Here is a 20,189-nt window from a genome sequence, read left to right on the forward strand (position 1 = left end):
ATTATGATTGGGTGCATTAAGCAAGAGAAGCTTTGGGATTTTCATGAAAACCATTCAGGAGACTTAAGTAACCCTTGAATGTGACTAAATACCAGTGTAAAGACCTAGTTCTCCTTTCTCCTTTTGTTTCTGCTCATTTTTTTTCTTTTGACTTCTTATAGGTTTAATTCTTCTCCTCCTTTTTCCTTCTATTTTCTCTCCTTTTTCTTTCTTTTTTCTGAAGACTCATTATTTTCCCAGGTAGTCTTAAGACTATTATATAACTTTCATGAAATAGCAGTTTCGTAGGTGTTAAAACCTGGAAATAGCATGATTTCAAATGTAAAACAGGGAGGATGGAGTTATTAGTGCTACTGAGACAAATAAATAATGATAACATCCACTGGAGTACTGTGTGCCTGTTAGGTGCTCCACATGTAGTGTTATGATTTCTCAACAACTGCAAGGTACCTATTAATCCCATTTTAGATGGGAAAAATCAAACCTGGTGAGGTTAAGTGCCTGGACTTAGTGGAATCAGGATTTGAGCCCAAGTCTCAGTTCAAAGACCACAGTCTTTCCTGTGTATTCTCTTTCCTCCCCGAACTCCTTGATTTTTCTCTATTTTCCGGACACTAGCTGCATAGTTATGCTTGTAGTCTTTTGTTCTGGAAGCAACAGTCATGTTTAATAGAAAAGAGTGATTGGGAAAAGTCATCTATATAAACGAGAAAAATGACAATAGTATTACTATCTATTTGTTCTGAGAGTGGAATTTTATTTAATAGATGCCAAAGTCATTAACAGTCTATTAAAGTACATGAAAGACACAGGAATGCCTTTGATTCCACCAGATTCTCATGATTAATACTGAACCAGTGAATCCTCCCTGTACTGTTTTGTTTTTAATGCCCAAGGTCATATAGCTGACCTCTTTCTGTTATTTCTTTTACTTAAACTTAGTTATGCAGTGAACAGAATTATTGCCACACAGAAAAATATAGAGAGCCCATCCTCCACGCTTAGGAAAAAATGTATTGTTTTGAGGATTTAACAACTATTGTACATATTTTATTCACTTGTTCTCTTAGCGACTTAATTGTGAAGAAGCTTGTCTGCTTTTAGGCTGGAGGCCTGCTTTAAATGCTGGTATGTATCCTTGAGTATTTCAAGTATGATTCGTACAGCTCAACCAATAGTGTTTTTGTTTGTTGTTTGTTTGTTTTTTAATGAAACTGTGAACATGTCCGAATACAGCTATAATTGGAAAACCTTCTTGGGGAGTTCCTTTACTTGTAAGAGAAATGGTTTAAATATGATAGTATGCAACTGCTTAATTACTCTTTTTAATTTTTATGAAATGCTTCTCTCTGGCCTTTGATGTTCTGATACAGCTTTACCATTGGCGTACACACACACACACACACACACACACACACACACACACACACTACTTCTTAGCACATTTCTAAGATGATGTTTTCCCATGGGAGAAGATAAGCCTGTTGAAAGGAGGAAATTCATGGGTTGCTAGGATAATAAAATACTTGTCCAAAGCTTTCATTTAATAGATAAGGAAAATGAGACCCAGGGAGGCAAAGTTACATACCCAAGGTCACACAGCTGGATGGTCACAAAGGCAGGGCTGGAATCCATTTCTTCTTTCAGATTGAGATATGGTAGATTGATCAGAGGGAGCAAGCCTTACAACAATTTGAGGAAAACGTGCCACTTTGAAACAATGTTCCCTTGCTCCTGGCTACCTTCTACTCCCTTCTCAGTTTCCTTATCAAGTATTTTTGGTTGAAACTTATAGCCCAGACTATTCTGTGTGTTTCACTTGCCTTCAGTCTTTCTTTTTTATTTCCTCAACTCTACTCCAATTCTTATGTGTACCACTGCTTCTTCATAGTGGAAAGTATTTTATGAACCTGCTTAAAATTCAAAGGTCACTGAGCAAGGCATTGCCTAATGCAAAAGACTGATGGTAAAAAGGCTGACAGCAATGGAAGAGAGGATTTTATCTTTAATTAAATTAAGGAGGTATGTAATGTTGGTTGAGAGAGGGAAGAGCTTAGGAGGTAGAGTGGTTCTTGACCTTTAAATAATGATATCTATGGCACTATCAATCAATCACCTGACCATACGATCACCTTTGTATAAAGTTAAGCTTCAAATCCATAGTGAAAATAAGAACTATTATTTAAGGGGTGGCCCTCTAAGCCTGTAAAACAACTAACTTTTTAATAGTTCTTTACAGGTTACAAAGTACTTGAACATCCATTTTCCTCTTTGGGCCTCAAACAACCATGTGAGGTTGTTAGTAAGGTAATCTGTCATTTAGAAGGAAAAACAGGTTCAAAGCTAGAGACATTTACTCAGAGTAGACGCAAATCTAGTTCTTCTAATTCCATAAATCTCATATTCTTTTCATTTCATCACTTTGTCTCCCAGAAAGTCCAACAGCAAACCTTCATAATTTCAGAAATTGAGGAAATTGGGCCAAATCTGTTTAGAAGGTGTAATGGTTAATTTTATGTGTCATCTGCAACAGGTCCACGCCGCTGTGCAAGCTGTTCTGCTGCTTAGGCATATGACCCCAGAAGGTTATGTTGACATTAATTTAAGGCACTATTGCCTGGCTGTTGTGGCAGGTGGGGTCAGAATGTGAGGCACAAATATACACGCTCGATAGAACTTGTCTGGTTTTCGATGGTACAAATATGATAGTACATACTTATTTACTTTTTTATTTTGATGAAATGCTTCTCTCTTGCATAGATACACAGAGATTTTATTAATGAGAAAGCTGGTATCTGTGGAAAAGTGGGCTTCCTATTTTAATACCCCCATGTGAGACTTGTCTCCCTACTCACAGGACCTGAAAAGTCCTCTTCTGCTGTGTTCATCTTTGGGCCTGGAAGAGTGAAGAAAAACAAACAATCTCTTCACGAAGCTCAGCCCAAAGGAAAGAGAAGGGAAGGGAAGGAGTTGGGCTACTCATCAACTATTATACTTTCTAAACTCAGATGTCACTTTATCTCCCTTTGGGCAGAGTAAATGAGGCAGCCAGAGGAGCCAGAATTATTAATGGAATTCCCTCAACATGGAAGGAGACATAAACAGACATGGCTCATTCTACTATAAGTTAGTGAAGATCATATGATTTAATGTAGGTGAAACACTTAGGGCCTGGTCTAGAGTCAGTACTTGATTAATGGAAGCTCTTTTAATTAGAAATCCACGGATTCATTTCTGGTCTAAGTGTCTCTATTAACTATGTGATTCAGGGCAAGAGATCACATCTGTCTTCTCCACTGCTGAATCCCTAGTACCTAGACTGATGCCTTGCATAGCACTTGTAATAATAATATCAACGTCAATAACACAACAATAATGTTTTTTAATAAATTATCCTCTCTGAATTCATTTCATCACTTATAAAATGAGGAATTTGATCATGATGACATTTAAATTTCTTCCTTGATCAAATGATCTTATTTTATAACAATTAGGGAGACCCGGCAGGTCTGATACACTTCTGTGATTTTTTTGGTTTTAAAAAAGACAAAAGGACTTGCTGCCAGCATTAGCATTTAGTGTTTGTAAAATGGAATCCAATATTCAGAAAGGGCAATTCATTTAGAATAGTAACATGCATAATTCTCTAATAATGTTCGGGTTTTTTTTTTTATCACCCAAATATCTAAGTCAATTTTAGTAATAATGCCAGTATTTTCTTCCATTCCTTATAATTTTTTTTTAAAACTTTCATTTTGGGGGGATAAAAAGCTTATCTCTACTAGTCAAGTGTCCATAGCTATGCTAATATAAGGCCTTCTCACTTAAATTAGGATCTTATAGAACAAATCCAATATCACCAACTGTTCAGATTATTTGTTTTAGAAAATAATCTTTTCCTTGCCCACTGAGCCAAAAACAAAACCATTCATGACTCGTTACCATATGAGAAATAAGAAAATAGGCTTAGCTACTACTATGACCATGACACTTTTTAAGGTGTCTTTGTATCTTATTATTATCTTATTAAGTGATTGGTACTTATCACTATGTGCCCCATCGTCCCCTATGCGGCTAGGAAGTTTACATGCTCCAGAAGAGGGCATGAACAAATCAGAATAGAGTTCAAAACTTTTTCATTAGAAAATATAAAATTTCTTATTTACATTTGAACAGATTTGCTGACAAAGTCAAATATTGTAAATCTAAAGTAAACAGCCTCAAAAGACACAGTGAAAAATACATTTGGTGAATGAATTCAGCAACTCTAAAAAACAGAGCTTCTTAAAGACTCAGATCTCCTTTATGGCCTGCTGTTTCAGTTTGGAGTCTAAAAGACTGTCTACTTTGTGTCTGACTTATTTTCCTGTCAGACAGGAACTGGAATTTGAACTTTGCTCTCCAAAAGCCAAAGGCCAACTAATTTAGAAGGAGACTCTCAAAATCAATGATGGTTTCTTCTAGTTTCATTAGTTCTGTCTAAAGTGATTAAAGGATTTGATTCTCAGATAACCATAATCCTTATTGATATTTTTACAAACCACATTAATTTCTATACTTAGTTCTGATCACTTGTGGCATTCCTAGGGCAAGTCTGGATTCATGCAGCATTCCAACCTTGAGAGTCTTTTCAAGTTTCCAACAGAGTGCTGTGCTGGTGAGTGATGATCCCTTTATTGTAGTAGCCCCAAGGTGTGGAAGTTGTTTCCTGTGGCCTAGACTCGGCTCAACCCCTCCACTTGTTGAAACATCTGCAAATACTTTTTCCGTTTTGGAGGGATCTGACCAGAGCTAGCCTCCCGTCAGGATTGTTTCCTTTTTCCTGATTGCTCACATAAAGCATCAATAATCTAGGAAGGCATTTAGTAAGAGAGAAACTGGGAGGGCCTAGGAATTAGAAAGGAGCCCTTGGAGGTTAGTTCTAATGGGTTTTCTCTCATTCATTGATTGATTCATTCAACCATCTTCATGTATTAGGTGGCAATGCAAATAAGCAGCAGTCTCTGTCCCCAAACAGGAAACAATTACATGTTCCATTTATTGTCTCGAGGTAGAAAATTACATTAATCAGTTGATAGTAATAAACTATATATTTACCAGTATCTTCTATATCTAAAGTTCCACAATTAGTTTAATTTTTATCTTTGGTAGGTATAGGATTTATGGAATATTTTACCTAATCTCTTTGTTTCCCCACCTTGAAACCACGTAAAATTGAAAGCAACACTCTCTAAAGGTTTTTGTAAGTAATACTAATCAAGTAATACCACAGGAATATTTACTGGATAAGTAAAATGCCTTCATAAGTTTCATTTACTGTAGGCCTGGATATTAAGTTACAAAACTGCTTTATTGTTAGAAAGAAACTGTATTTTAAAAGTGTTAATGCGGTTGGATCATTTTTATGCTTATATCATATTAATTCCAAGATTTTAATATATATTATGCACACATTGCCCATTTTAATGTTACATTTAAACTCTCATTTTATTACAATCAAATTACATCAAGATCTAATTAACTCTGTCCTGGGAGTTGTTGAGCAGTAATTATACCTTCAAAGCACAAGGAGATTTAAGGTGTATACAGGGTGTGGCCCATCCACCCAGGATTTCAAAACCACAGTTCTCAGGTCCTGTTGAGGCTCATCTATTTGCACGTCTCACCTGCAGGAGTTTGAACTAATCAGGTCACTACATCCTGACATTGCTGTCTCTATCACTCATTGTTTCGCAATATGACATAAGCTCAACAGACCACAGGGAAGTTAGCAACAGGAAAAGGAAAAATGCTTTAAAACCCAAGGCCATTCCCTCAGGGTTCAGCAGGACATATCGAATCCTATATCAAATCATCTGGTATCAAATCCTACAAATGAGGTTGGCTGAAGGGTTGAGCCTTGCTGTTTGACTATATCATGTTCTTCAGCTACAATGTAATACTGAGGCAACCTATTGTGAGTTGACAGTTCTTCCAAGACTGCTAAATTGGAAAAGGCAGGTTGTTGTTCTATCCGTGGTTCCTTTCTGCTGCAGACCATTTCATATGGCATTATATCTTGGTTAGTCTTCACTTTGGACACCTTGGAAGCTGACAGGGGTTGGTTCACTTATCCTCCAGCCATGGTTTCTCCCCACCCACCAATGTTCCCTATCTTAAGACTCATAACAAAGCAATGCTATTAAATATAACATGAAAATACAAGTAAAGGGGCAAATGGGAGCTAGTTGAGAACTCTGAAGAACAAGAGAACCATTGAGGCTCTATGGTGTTTTGTTCAGATTAGAAAAAGATAACCCTTCCTCAGTTGTATGCAAAACACATATCTTAGCAGGTGAAGCTAGAGTTCAATGCCTATGCACCTCTTCTGCCAGGCACCATTATGTAGTCAACAAACTGCATAAATTATGGCGCCCTGGCAAAAAAAGCATGCATAGCCTTAAAATGATGGCAGAGGGCATTAAGAAAGATGGGCAACTTTGATACGGAGAATGATGAAAAGCAGACAGTATTGTGTGGTTTTGTCTTATAATAATCTAAATAAAAGAGACTGATTAAGGATGGTATCTGCTTTCTGATTCAAGTTAACACAACTTACCACTCTGCAGTGACTTTTTCCTCTTAAGGGATTGCTTCTAAAAACCAGAAATCAAAGATGTATGTAATATATTACCATTCCTAAGGTGATCTGCATTCAAATAGAGACGGAAACATTTAAACATTAAATCAGTTTTGTCTGTTCACTGCTCTATCCTCAACACCTAGAATGCCTGACACACAGCAGGTCCCTTAATATCTTAATTGAATATATCTTTAATCCTAGACTTTCAGTCGTTGAGCAACAGGAAATTACACCAAGGTCTCTCACCTTATAGATTCCACAGATCAAATTAGGAATTCATCAAAAATTAATTTTCTCCTTGGTATTTCATAGGCCAGAAGTCTCAGCTCTTATAAAATACCATCACCACAAATACTCAAGTACTAATTATTACAAACTTTCATTACACATCATGAAATATTTGTACACTAACAATGAAATATCTATAAGCCAAATATTTAATGGAAGGATGCGGTCTCCCACACTGTATTTCAGTACTTGATAGGCTAAGTACAAACAAAAAATGTGGCACAGTTGTATTTAAATATTGAACTTTTGTAATATTATATATAGGTTGTCGTAATAGCAGTGTATTATTCATAATAATTGAATATATCATCTCCTTCCAAAGATCTCGAAGCACCTTCGGTGAGTAAGGAATAGTCATCTCCACACCTCTGGTGAAGCAGGCATGCTATATGCATTATTTCCATCATACCAGCATCACACATGTGTAGGACTGGCATTACTCATGACATTGTAGTTCACACCTCTAATCTATCAGAGAGTAGTATCACCTACACATTCATTCATTCATTCACTCATTCCTTCCTTCATTCAAAAAGTCATTTGATGCAGTTTGCTAGGTACTTAGGCTCACTCTCTTATTTCTGTACTAATTCACATCATATAAACATTACAACCTGTAAAAAAAAAGTTCTCATAGCAAATATTTAAAATTCAGAGATTTTTCTGCACATGGTGATTAATCACTGTTTCATAGTAACATACCTATCAGTGAGTCACATGTATATTAAGGAAATGATTGAAACACAAAAAACTTAAAGATATACTTCTCTTATATGTTATGGATGTTAATCATGTGTCTATAACATAAGGCTTATTTTTTCAGTGTTTGCTTGGTACAGTTAAATACTTGCATTTTCTGTCTCTAATTAGAAATTTCCGCCGTGTATTGTAGCTGAGTTGGTACAAGATGTTCAAGACCATGAAAAGATGAATGTAATAGCTTCCTCATGTCATGGTCTGAATTGTTTTCAGTTCATTTGTCCTTTTAAGTAATCTTACTGTTTGTACCCTGACTCTCTCACTGAATTCACAATTATTCCTCTTGCCAAACCATGCTTCCAGACTCGACTGTATAAATTCAATTTCATGCACGCATATGCAAGCCGTGTGCACTGCTTGTTAAACGAAGCAATATAAACAAACCAGAGGCACATTTTAATGACCTTTGCGTTCCATGTTACAGTGGTTTTTCTAAGTGTTACCTACTGGGCAGTGGAGAACACTAATTCACAGAGGTAATTTTCATTGTGCGTCTAGAAAACTGGTTTGCTCATAGATCCCAACCCCCTAACCGTGCGAGTTGCATTTTGTGCTTTTTCTCCCCGGCTCCCCACTCCTCGCCGCCCCCTAGAAATAGTTCTGACGCTTCCCGCGGGGGTCGTCTGGAAGGGGCTGGTACGCCCCCCAGCTCCCTCTGCCGGAGCCGGCGAGCGGGGCGGCCGCGGCCACCGCCACCGGGTCAGAGCAGGCGCCCGCCCAGCCAGCCGCTGCGTGACAGGCGGCACTTCCCAGGCCGACGCTGTGGTAATTCAGACTGATCTCATCGCCGGTCGTCACGACACGCACTTCCGTGACTGCACGCGGCGTAGCGTGAGAGGCGCCGGGCAGCCGGCGGCCCACCCCGGAGCCTGCGTGCAGACGCGCCCGCCGGCCTCCAAGGCCCGCGAGGCAGAAAGCGGGTTCTACTGGCAATAAGACCGTCCTTCTCAGTCGGCAAAAAGATGCCCCCGGACGTCAACAACTAACCTATTCTCTCGAGCGCTGCTCTTCGCTCTGTTTAGCCTCGGCGGGCCCTGTCTCTCGCCGCCCCTGCGGCGCAGCTGTCATCCTCCCACCCCCGAGGTCGCGAGCAGGCGCCGGGTCCTTGGGGTCAAGTCGCCTGGCAACGCAACTGGCTGCCCAGCGTCCCGGGCGTGCGTGCACGTCGGGAGCGGGCAGTGGGGGCTGAGGCGGGGCGCCGCGGGGCCCCTCTTCCCGCGCGTCCCTGCCCCCGGCACGGTCGCCCGCGCTCTGCTCTGCGCGAGACGGGCAGGGGGGCTCCCTGACGGAGCGGCCGGGACGGCAGACGGCAGGCGCCAAGGCTGCGGGGGGAGCCGAGTGGGGCCCGGGGACGAGACCGAGCCATCGTCCGCGCGCCCCTTCTCCCTCGTTCCGCCGCCAAGGTGTTTGTTTCACAGCAGCGGAAATTTGGAGTTGAGTTGCGGACGTCACCCGCTCGGGCTAAAGTCGGTGGAGGGCGCGGGGCGTCGGGGCCCGGGCGGCAGCAGGGATTCCTGGCGGGATCAGGCGGCTGGGGCAGCACGCGAGGCTGGCGCCGGGCCCGCGAGGAAGCCCGGAGTGAGCACGCAAGCGGCGGGGCGGGCCGCCCGGGGTTGCGTGACCTGCCGGCCTGGCGGCCGCACGCACTTCGTGCCGGGGGCGGCCCCACCCCCTCGCCGGGGCGGTCGCCGGGCCCGCGGGGCGGGAGGTGCAGGTGCTGGAGGGCGGTGCCAGGTTTCCACTTTTACAACCCCAGCGGGGAGCGGAGTCACGCTATGTTTCTGGGACAGGGAGTGAGTTCACTGGGGAGGACACAGCGTCTCCTTGTTATCAGAACGTGGGTAACATTCGGTAATAAAACCCGTTCAGACAGGATGTATGAAACGAACTGGAAACCAGAACTATATCAATAAGCAATCATGCTGGGGAAACGTTCCAAGGCAAGCTTTAAACTAAGGCACGGCGCACAGGTGCGGTTCGTGTGACAGGCTTACACAGAAAGGAACCGGAGCAAGGACCACCGGCTTTGGGACGCTCGAGTTTTTTGGCCCACTCTGCGCAAAGATATTAAACAATCGTGAATCTGTGCATGCTGTCATTCTTCCTAAAAGTGTTCTTTCCAGTATTTTATCTTAAAATCAGAGGTGCCTCATTTCCCTGGCATGCTAACTGGAGAGAGCTCTCTTGCTGCAACTCAAAAGTCCGGGGCATTAAAAAAAAAAGTTATAGATGTTGTCAGACTCCAGAATCTAAGTTCTTTCACAAGATCACATGAGTGAGATGTGGTTTTTGTTGTTGTTGTTGTTGTTGTTGGTAGTTATCTGTATAATTCAAATTTTTGTAGATAATGAAGTTTGGAGGACAAAACAAAAATATTAACACCAGGACAGTTTAACACAAAACCACACCAGTCAACCGAAAGCTCACAAAATTACACAATAGCTTATTTTCTAATTAAACTTTGATTTGGTGGATCTGTGCTCTCATTTCCCTATTATTACTCGAATGCCTATGTCATCTAGTTAAATACACACATTTATTTTTATTACACAGATAACACACGACTATTGAAGAGGGGGATTCTCCCAGGTTAGGACACCTCCCATGAACTCCTAGGAAGCTTTTTCAAAATACGCGTTCACTTTTCAACTTAAGAAAAAGAGAGCAAGGTTCACTGTTTAATTGTAAAATGTTTTCCCAGCTAACTCTGATTCTCAAACTGTATGTAAAAATGTTTGTCTAGCACGTTTCTAGGACAGAATTGTCCCTCTTCCTCAAATTCTGCCTTCACTCTCCTAGACATGTAATTAGAAATGGAGATGTCATCATGTGTGGTCTTGCCTTCCTGGTCCCCACAATTGGCAGGAGGCATGTACCTGACTCCTCTTGGCTTCAGGGGTTTGGTCAAGGTGTGCCAAATAGTAATTTCCTGGCATTTTTATAACTGGAGGTTGGGAACAGAAGCCTCCTCTCTTTCTCGTGGTGGCAAAACTGGATTGTCAGCCACTACTACCCTGCCATGGGCAGAGACTGTAAAAGAGAATGGGACTAACTTTCATTAAGTTGTAGATTCAAAGGGCTGAGACTCTATGACTTTTTAGAGTTCCAGAATTCATATCTGAAGTTCTCAAAGCAGTCCTGTTTCCTGCTTTATTAAAGTTTAGTTATTAAACTCTTTTGTTGATTCTGTGAGGTATCCAACATAATAAAATATGTTGACAAATAATTAACAAAATGTATATTTAGAATGCTACTTGGAGTAATTTTAAAAAATTATAATACTATTTTTAACTTGCTATTTTCACAAACAATCCATTTGGATATTCATCACCAAATATATTATCATTTCTAATAGCCACACAATCATGTTGTTTGATAAATCAATTTATTTCACATTTTGGTATTTCCAATATTTATACATTATAAACAAGACTGTGATAAACACTAAATATATGTGCTAACAAAACCTTTTCTAGACGCTTCTAGCAGCCTTCTCTTAGAGCCTGTTTGGTCAGAATAGGGTTAGAAGCCCATTTGTGATTTAAATTACTGGTAAAGGGGAAGGGGCTAGCAAAATCAACCCGATCTGAACTCATTACTGGCGTTGGGCTTGGGGGCAGCAAGCAGGGAATGGTGAAGAGGTCTGGATTCCTGAACAAAAGGAAGAAAGGGGATCAAGTGTCCACTACAGTAGTTTTGAACATTTCAAGGTGTTTAGAACATAATAAATGTTTTCGATTTTGACATGTAATTACTGAGCACTTGAAAATTGACTGTTGCAAAAAAAGTAAATGTAAAAGCAATGTTTAAGACTCCTAGTTGCTCTAAACTCTTGCAAACCAGGGCTACTATAATTATTTTAATTTTTTCATCTATTTAATAGTAATAATATTAGATGTTTTTTATCAATAGTTTGTAAGATATCTTTTAAGATGATTCACAACTCTTTATTTAATGGCATTAAAACTTATTAATAGAGATGTAACAAAATGACAGGAAAATTGCTATAATTTGATTCCTGTAAATTTTGTAGCTACTGATAATTATAGGTACAGAAACATGAACTTCATCTCTGAAAGGCAGAATGAAATCACGTGTACCAATCACTTATCAAAAAATATGAGTTAGACTCTTGGATGCTTCATTAGAATCCTGTGGAAATCTCAGAAATAAGCAATAACTTCATTCAACTGGCAAATTCTACAAAGTTTTTTAAATGCATAAGGAAGTTATCAGTTTTCAGCCTTTGAATTTATTAATAGGCTACATATTGGATGCTAAGAGTTTAAAGAACTATCAGTGCCATATTTGTGAGCATCAAATTTATTACAAGAACTTTAAGTCAGTGTCATTAGAGTTTTATTGTTTTTAAATATATTCATGAAAATAAGTCCTGGAGATGTAAAGTATAGCGTGGTAACTATAGTTAATAATACTGTATTGGATATTTGAAAGTTGCTCAGAGTAGAGCTTTTTATTTTTATTTATTTATTTTTTAGGTGAGGCAATCCTTGGTTGACGTCACAGATTGCAAGAACCTTGTCAGATTACAATCCCTTATTTTTTTTATTTTTTATTTTTACACCTACAGCACCTGGTCTTTGGTGGTCTCCTATCCAAGTACTAACTGGGCCCAACACTGCTTAGCTTCCGAGATCAGATGGGATTGGGCTTGTTCAGGGTAGCATGGCAGTAGACAGATATTTTTATTTTTTTGAGAGTAGATCTTAAAAGCTCTGGTCACAAGAAATTTTAACTGTGTAGTGATAGACGTTAACTAGACTTACTGTGGTTAACTGTTTCACAATATTGAATCATTATGTTGTACACTTGGGATATATTATGGGTAAATTATATTTCAATAAAAAATTATTCATGTAACATCTTAAACCGTTGGCACATAGTACATTTTTAGGTAAAGTTCTTATCAGTAGTGAACCAGCCACAAGAGAATAATTTATAATCATAGAAGGTTTCACTGTAGTGCTTGACTTATTTTTAATATTTGAGAGACGTTAATCACTTAAAAGCCTGACTTGTCTCACTGGAAATTTTATTCAATAATCATATTTTCAGGGATAAAAAGAATGCAAAACACTTGAACTCCTAGAGAGAACTGCTATTTAAAGATTGTGACCTTCATTTTATTAGACTCAAGTTTACATTGCACCTACAATGGATTTAAAAATGTACAGAGCATAAACCCACATATACTGTGGCCCAAGCCCAGCTAGAGCTCTTTGGGGTTCAAAATATACAAAGTAGCTTTAAAGAAGAGTCTAAAACTTTAAATGTTGATTAGCAATTTAAAAAAACTAAGAAAGAAACTCTGATCCACATCTCAGTGGGAATAAAATGTGTTGGGGCAAGTACAACAAAGCAAGTGGTCACTTACAGATGACCTCTTTTTTGCAAACTGGAAGCTGAAGGTGTTTTGGAAGTTATGAAGAAAGTAAGTCTATGACAAAGTTGTTTCCCAAATTAAATAATTTGGGGGATATTTATATATGTTACTAATCCACAGTAAGCTGATGCCTTGTGGGTACTGATTGGCTGGCACCATCAACTAAAATAAAACATGAGACCCAGGCGCTTCTGCTTACATTCTCATTCAGTCCTAGTACACTTCAGGGCTCACAGGTTGGGCCATGCCCTTGACGACTTCCATTTTTTGGAAGTAAACAAGTAGGATCTGACTGAGTTATGTTTGGGATGGTTCTCAATAAACTAAGTCATTGTGTATGAAGTACTGGCAAATAGAGCCCAATAAATGTTAGCTTTTTAAAAGTTCTGTACTTGCATTGGAAGGAACCCAGAAATTGCAGTGAAAGCTGTGGTTGCCAACCTGGGAGACCTGTCTGCAACCATTTTATTCAAACTTTTGAGGGGCTAGCATGGTACTGTGTGTTCTGGTTCACAGGATAAAAATAAAGTTGGGCTAACCGTAGTTTTGCCATGTTCCCTTTGTATAGTTCTGAGCTCATTTTGAGCTCACTTTGAAATTAGCAATCTTGAGTAGACATTCTCATATTTTTAATCAGACTTGCAGACAAAGTATGTATGATCCCACAGGATTTTCAGTAGGGAAGGGGAAGATGAGGGGAGGCAACAAACTACTAACCAAAATGGATGGACTGAATAACAATGCCCTGTGGGATAAATATCCTAGGTAAATTCATAAAAGAAAAGTACACACACTGTAATCTCCTAAACATTAATACAACACAAAGGTCTGCAGATCATATGGAAAGCCCTAGTTCAGTCACTTTACAGAGACTCTACTCCTAAAACTAGGGAGCATTTTTTTTTTTTCTTTCAGGGGTCATTGACCCACAGGGTCACAGAAAAGGTTAAAAGGAACTTAACCTTTGGTTGTCACTGGATTATTTTTAAAGGTCATAGTAAAAAGTAAAACTTAGCTGATATAAAATTTAAAAACAACACAAAACTTTATTCACTATATCCAGTAATGGGAAATTTTTAACTTCTGCTTCAGTCAGTATGGCCAATAAAGGGGTAAGAAAAAGAAGTGGGAAAAGGACAAGGAAAGAAACCTGGACAGAAACAGAGAGAGAGACTGAGACCAAAAGAGCCAAGAAAAACACCAACATCGAGGAGAGGCTTATTGGATTATTCCCAACCCCACTTTTTAAAAACCTATTTTGTAACAATTCACAATTCTTCATATGTGCCGTGGTCTTCAGGGATATCGTTTTTCACCGCTACTTTTTAACAGGCTATTCTTCACAATTTATCAACTATCCTTGAAATTCTTATGGTGCTAACAATTGTTCAACAGAACTTTCTTTGATGAACATGTTCTACATATACGTGCTGTCTTATGTAGTAGCAACATGTAATTACTGAGCACTTGAAAACTGGTGCAAAAAAGGAGTGTAAGTTTTTATTTCATTTTAACTAGTCACATGTGTCTATCTCATTGGACAGTAAAGGTCTAAGGGGCATTAAGTGGAAGGAAAATTGGTCTCAAGGCCAATGTAGAGATGAATATTCACAGATGAAATTAAAACACAGAATGACTTACAGCCTTTCAGCTGGATCTTCTCCCATTCTTAAAGTTTCCTTTCCTTATCATACACAAAGTACTCAATAGACATTATTGCTAATAATCATACTAGCCCAACTAGCCTTAGAACAGAGTAATCTTGTTTTAGGTGTGCAATTCCTGTTCCAGATATACACTCAATGAATCTAGATAAACTGTGTGTGTGTGCCCTATATGTAAACTCCCATTGTTACCTTCATTGTCGCTCAAAGAAGCATGCTGAAGATGAATAGCTTGTAATGTTCTTTGCACTTCTCATAAGCATGCTGTACTTGACCATTTCGTTGGCTGTCCTCTGTGCCCCTTAATCCTTTCTGCAATCCTCTAATTATGCTTTTCTTTGCCAGATTAAAAAAAAGTCTCTTTGAGGGGGTATAAACAGAAAGTCAGTGGTAGGCTTTGGGACAAAAGTATCAGTCTAAAGTGTGCAGGATACATCTGTTTCCAAAGCTTTTAGTGCTTTGAGGAACAAGACTTGTGTAAGTGTTCAGTACTTCATGCTGTCACTTTTATTAACAAATACCTATCAATCAGCAGTCTGACTACTGTTCCAGCAATGCTCTGCATCATTTGATCACTTCTCTAAATCTACAAGTTTTACTGAATTTTCTTTGTATTTACTCAGCTTTACTTCATTCAATAGTAGCAAGTCTCTTTCCCTGAAAGCGAGCAATGATTATTTTGTTTATTGGAAGAGCTGCATTTTGAACCTCATAAAATTCTCAAAAAGGAGATATCTGAACTGTGAATGAGTCACCTGCAGATCCTACCAATGGCTGCCCCTGCCTGGGTTAGTCAGTCACTGAGCCTCACCCCATCTGGTATGTAGTAGTGCTTGACGCATGGTAGGACACCAACAAATACTTGCTATATGAATAAGAGAAAGTCACGTGTAAGGGTGGACAGCCTTTTATAAATTGTATACTGGGGGGGTCTCAAGATAATTTTTGAACTAAGCACTTCGTCTTGACTACTCTTGGACTAGGATGGAAATTTTACCAGTGCCTTTCCAATTAACTCGGCCTCGCTGCAATCACTGAGACGAGCTTCCTTTTACACCCAGGACCTTTCCAGGCATCTCTCCTCTTTTCGCTCAAGGGCAGTAATTGCCCACTGCTGTGTCCTCCACACGGGCTCTAGGGCCAGCGGTGAGAAGTAGACGTGCTTAGGCTTCCACCCCGTACAAGGTCTCTCTCCAACCTGCCACAGGGCAGGGGACGTCTCTCTCCGTCCCATCTGTCGCAACCACAACTCCAGCCCGCTCCTCCCACCCCCCTCCCGCTTCACCCTTGGCGTCCCCTTTCCTGCCTCTTACAGCACTCCGCGCGTAATACGAGCCCTTTCCTGCGATCCCGCCACGCGCTTTCCCGCTTCCGCTGGGCGTTGGGGCGCGGGGCAGGGCAGGGGAGCCCGGCTTCCGCGTTGGCGAGAAGCGTAGGCCGTGACGTCACCGCGCTCTAACGTCAGTCCGACGTGCAGCACGGTCTCCCGGGAGACCGGGAAAGCCGTTTCGCACCGGGTGGAGTCGAGGTCTAGGTGAGAGACAACGAACCGCTTCCTTGAGCCCCTGGATGCCTCGGTAACCCCGGACGCAGTTCGCAGCGGATGCGTGCTCGCACCCGGGGAGAGGGCCGGAAAGCTGAGCCGCGACGCCGCGGCAGAGGGATGGGGCCCCGCACCTCGCCTCCGCCCCCTTCTGCATACCTTGCCTGGTTCCCGCCAGCCTGCTGGCCCAAGCATCCCCTTCTTCCCTGGATTGCGCGGCTCCGCCTCACCCCCAACCCCTTCTGTCTCGAAAGAATGGGGTTAGAAAGGGACAGAATTCAAAACCCTTCTGGCAGTTTTGGCTGCCCTTGCAGTTGGTTTCTTTTTAGAAAATTCCGCTGCTTCAGGAAAGTCTTAGGACAAGAACTCCTGCTTCACCTGACCATGACCTGCTCATTTGTGGGTGATCCACGCCAAGGGAATAGTTCTTTATGGAAGGGCTTGAAAGCTAAACATGAGTTTATGGCCTAACGTGACACTGGTGTGAGAAAGGGAATCGGAAGTGAACAATCAGGACGTTTCTGTTAGAGAGCAGATTCACAAATACCGACGTAACTGCTGCCAGTTATCACCGCACCCTTTGCCAGAGGGCGGTCTACAAGTGCGTAATGTGAAAAAATAAAAGGGACTCATTTGATAAAACACGCACGTTTTCCCCCTCCCTTCCTTGATAAACTTCTAATTTGTGAACGCTTCCACTATTCCTTTATATGTATGCAAATCTTAAAAAAAAAATTGCGTATGCAAATCCTTAAGAACCAGAATGTTTTTCTTGACCTGGTAGCCATTTCTTTACAATGTAAACAAGGAATATAGTTCCCTATTTCCATATTTCCTTGGGAGTTTAGCCAAGTGCCTTACTTCTAGTAACTACCTTCTTTGTTATAGAGATATCCATTCCTTAGAACAAATGCAATTAGCTAGTATAGATGGCTACTTCACTTACCAGATGAATTTAAAACGAAGTATGAAAGAGTGTATAGCAAGCTGTGTTGAGGACAGTTACCATTTATCTTAAGAATGTGTATGTATGTAATGGACTGTATCTGCCTGGCCATATAAAAAGAATGGGATTTCTTTAGGTCTTTGTAATCTCATTAACAGATTGGCTGTGATGTGCATTTCAGTCTGGTTAAATGCATATTCAATAATAAATATCCTGTTGGCAGGATATTTTATTTTTAATTTTTCCTCGGTAAGCAGAACCTGCCAATTCTTCCCCCTCTTGGTATAGTAAGGCCACAAAGTTGGACTAGATTTACAGACAATGAAGGTACTAAATGAAAACTGTTCCACTGGTTCCTTGTTTACACGATCAGTAGACCCATGCTCTCAAATAATTTTGTGAGTGGAATTTTAAAAAGGAGGTTTAGTTGATAATTCAAGAGAAATTCCGCTCCCAATAGAGTTTAATTAAGCTGATGCCATCTTACTTTACTGATGGTGAATCCGTTGTAAAATGGTAGAGATTAGAATAATGAGCCTTCTGTGACTAATGAGCTCTTTCCACATTGTGGTGATGGTCTGCCAAACATCAAATTTTTATGTACTTGACTGTGTGGGCCTATATTAACTATGTCAGTTAACTTTACCCCCAGAGTTAACTCCAGTTAACTTTACCAAACACGCTCGTGTATGCATGCACACACACACGCACACACCCCATATATATAGGAAGATAGCTCATTGGTTATTTGCTTTCAACAGCAGCTCATTAAAACAAGGGCTTTGTGCTTGTTTTAGAGGGAATAGGGAATCCTCTCTTCTACCAATGGTTACACAACTTAAAAAAATACTGCCACTACAGGAATTTTTGTCAACTATAATTTCCCTGCTACCTTGGCATGGCTGAAGTTGCTGTCTCTGATAGAGTGTTATGCCTCTCCAGTCTCTCTATCAAAATCCTGCCCTGATCAGAAGCAAACAACATCAGAAAGCCTTCATTAATTCCCTATACCAAGACATTTTTCTTTCCTGAACTCCTGGACTGTTCTCGTCCATAGCTTTTGCGCCTCAGGCCTTCTTCCCCGCTGTGGAATTGTGCCCGTATCATCTTACTCTGCAGCCCCCATTCTGCCCTTCACTGCTTGGGTATATATAAACATCTCACTCATGAAACTGGACTGTCTGTTCTTTCTCCATATTTGGGAAAGATTAAAAAATAAAAAAGAACCCAAAGTACTCCTCCATTCATCCTGCGTAGTTTTATGAAAGTAGTGATATTGTTTTATATTGAATTCTTTTATTATAAAGTGAAAATCTGTTAAAAATATCTTCATAAAAATTACATAAATGTTCATTTATAGGTAAAATTGGAACTTGCCTTCTCATGCTTTGATGATTCTCCTGTTCAATGCCTGCATATCATATTTAATCTGCTAACTGAATATTTTTTCTCTACATCATTATTCAAAACAGCATTCATATCATAATTGATTTTCTTATGTGCTGAACTAAAATACCATATTTAGATATTTTTCTAGCAGCTTTTCAGAAAACTTGCTTTAAAAAATTAATTAAAATAAGTGGGTCTGTTTAAAACATTAAGTGATCCTTATTCTGTATTTGCAAAACAAATAATTAGTTGTAAACCACCACAGAAATTACAATTAGACTATTAATTTCTAAAGGAAGAGAGTATAATTTCTGTCAATAGTCTCTCTTTATAGGCCTTTCCAGTTCTGTTGGTCTAAGAACTTGATAAAACCCCACTCGAGTTGATGAAACAAACATTTGTTGAAACAGTTATAACCCTTATTCATCCCTGAATATTCCCAAGAGTTTATGCATTTCAATTTGAAATTTTTTGCATTATTTTAATTCTGACTATTGCCATCAATATTTTTAGATAATTTTGCTTCAGCACTCCCTCAGTATTTTTTGAGAAATTATGGATCGTCACATTCCCATGCATGCGTTACCTGAAGAAATCCAAAAGGTATGATATTATATTGTTATTACGGCATAATATTTTAACAGATAATTCTAAACCCTGGGGGAGTGAATTCAGAGGTTTTGTATTTATTTTGATGAGGGCATCTGCAATGAATTGGTGGAATGGGGAAAGAAATAATCCTAATTGTCAGAATTGTGGAATTCAGTTCAGTGCAGAATATGTGGCCTGTGAAAGAAGGCAGATATGCAATTCCAGCACAGTATTTGACCTGGTTTTGTGGAGCCCTCGAATGTCAAATAGTATATTTAGATATTTTTCTAGCAGCTTATCAGGAAAAAAAGGGGGTTTTGTTTGTTTGTTTGGTTGTTTGTTTAACTGAAATAAATAAATCTTTAAAATTTTAAGTGATCCTTATTCTATAAATTTTGCAAAACAAATAATTAGTAGTAAACCACCACAGAAATTACAGTTAGTTGATGCCAAAATTTATGATGCTAAATTTTTAAGTCTCTTTCTATATAAGGGTTTATTTCAGTTTCATCTTAATTATTGGCACTTACTGTGTAGCAGTCACTGTTTTAAGCTCTTTCATGTAATCTCATTTAATCTCATTAACAATTCCTCTTCACAGTTTTCGTGCTCCTCTCCTCCCGGTTCATAGCTATCCTTAGGCAAAAGCATTCCTGACACGTTTAGTTTGGCAGTGCATACATTGCTAACAGTATATTTTAAAAAATATCTCTTTGAATCTGACAAATTGTGAATTAAAACCTCAGACCTTAGCTATTATTAATCATTCAGGTTTTTCAGTAAAGCGATAGTCAACTCTATTAACCACCAATTCATTACTTTTTAATTAAAAATTGCAGTCAACTCTCAGATATGCTTTTATACTTTGTGCATGTTGCTTTTGGCTGTGTATTAGTATTAACCACTCCATTGATTTTACTTGATGCTTACAGTTACTGCGTGTTCTTCAGATTTATGTAAACTGCAACCCCCACAGGACCTGG

General features: G+C 39.6%; 1 protein-coding gene across 3 annotated transcripts in view; it reads left to right on the plus strand.

The window, feature by feature from the left end:
• The first annotated feature begins 15,598 nt into the window (after positions 1-15,598).
• LEKR1 (leucine, glutamate and lysine rich 1) overlaps positions 15,599-20,189 on the plus strand; it is a 155,569-nt gene continuing 150,978 nt past the window's right edge. For 2 of the 3 annotated variants that reach the window (XM_016143430.2, XM_016143435.2), the window contains exons 1-2: positions 15,599-16,271; positions 19,129-19,218. In XM_016143430.2, coding sequence (XP_015998916.2) covers positions 19,171-19,218 — 48 coding nt within the window. In that variant the 5' untranslated portion in view covers positions 15,599-16,271; positions 19,129-19,170. Of the gene's footprint in view, positions 16,272-19,128; positions 19,219-20,189 lie in introns of those variants that run through there. The other variant, XM_036219152.1, reaches the window with a different exon arrangement.

This window comes from Rousettus aegyptiacus, unplaced genomic scaffold (genome assembly GCF_014176215.1).
Source record: "Rousettus aegyptiacus isolate mRouAeg1 unplaced genomic scaffold, mRouAeg1.p scaffold_m13_p_4, whole genome shotgun sequence".
Lineage (NCBI taxonomy): Eukaryota > Metazoa > Chordata > Mammalia > Chiroptera > Pteropodidae > Rousettus > Rousettus aegyptiacus.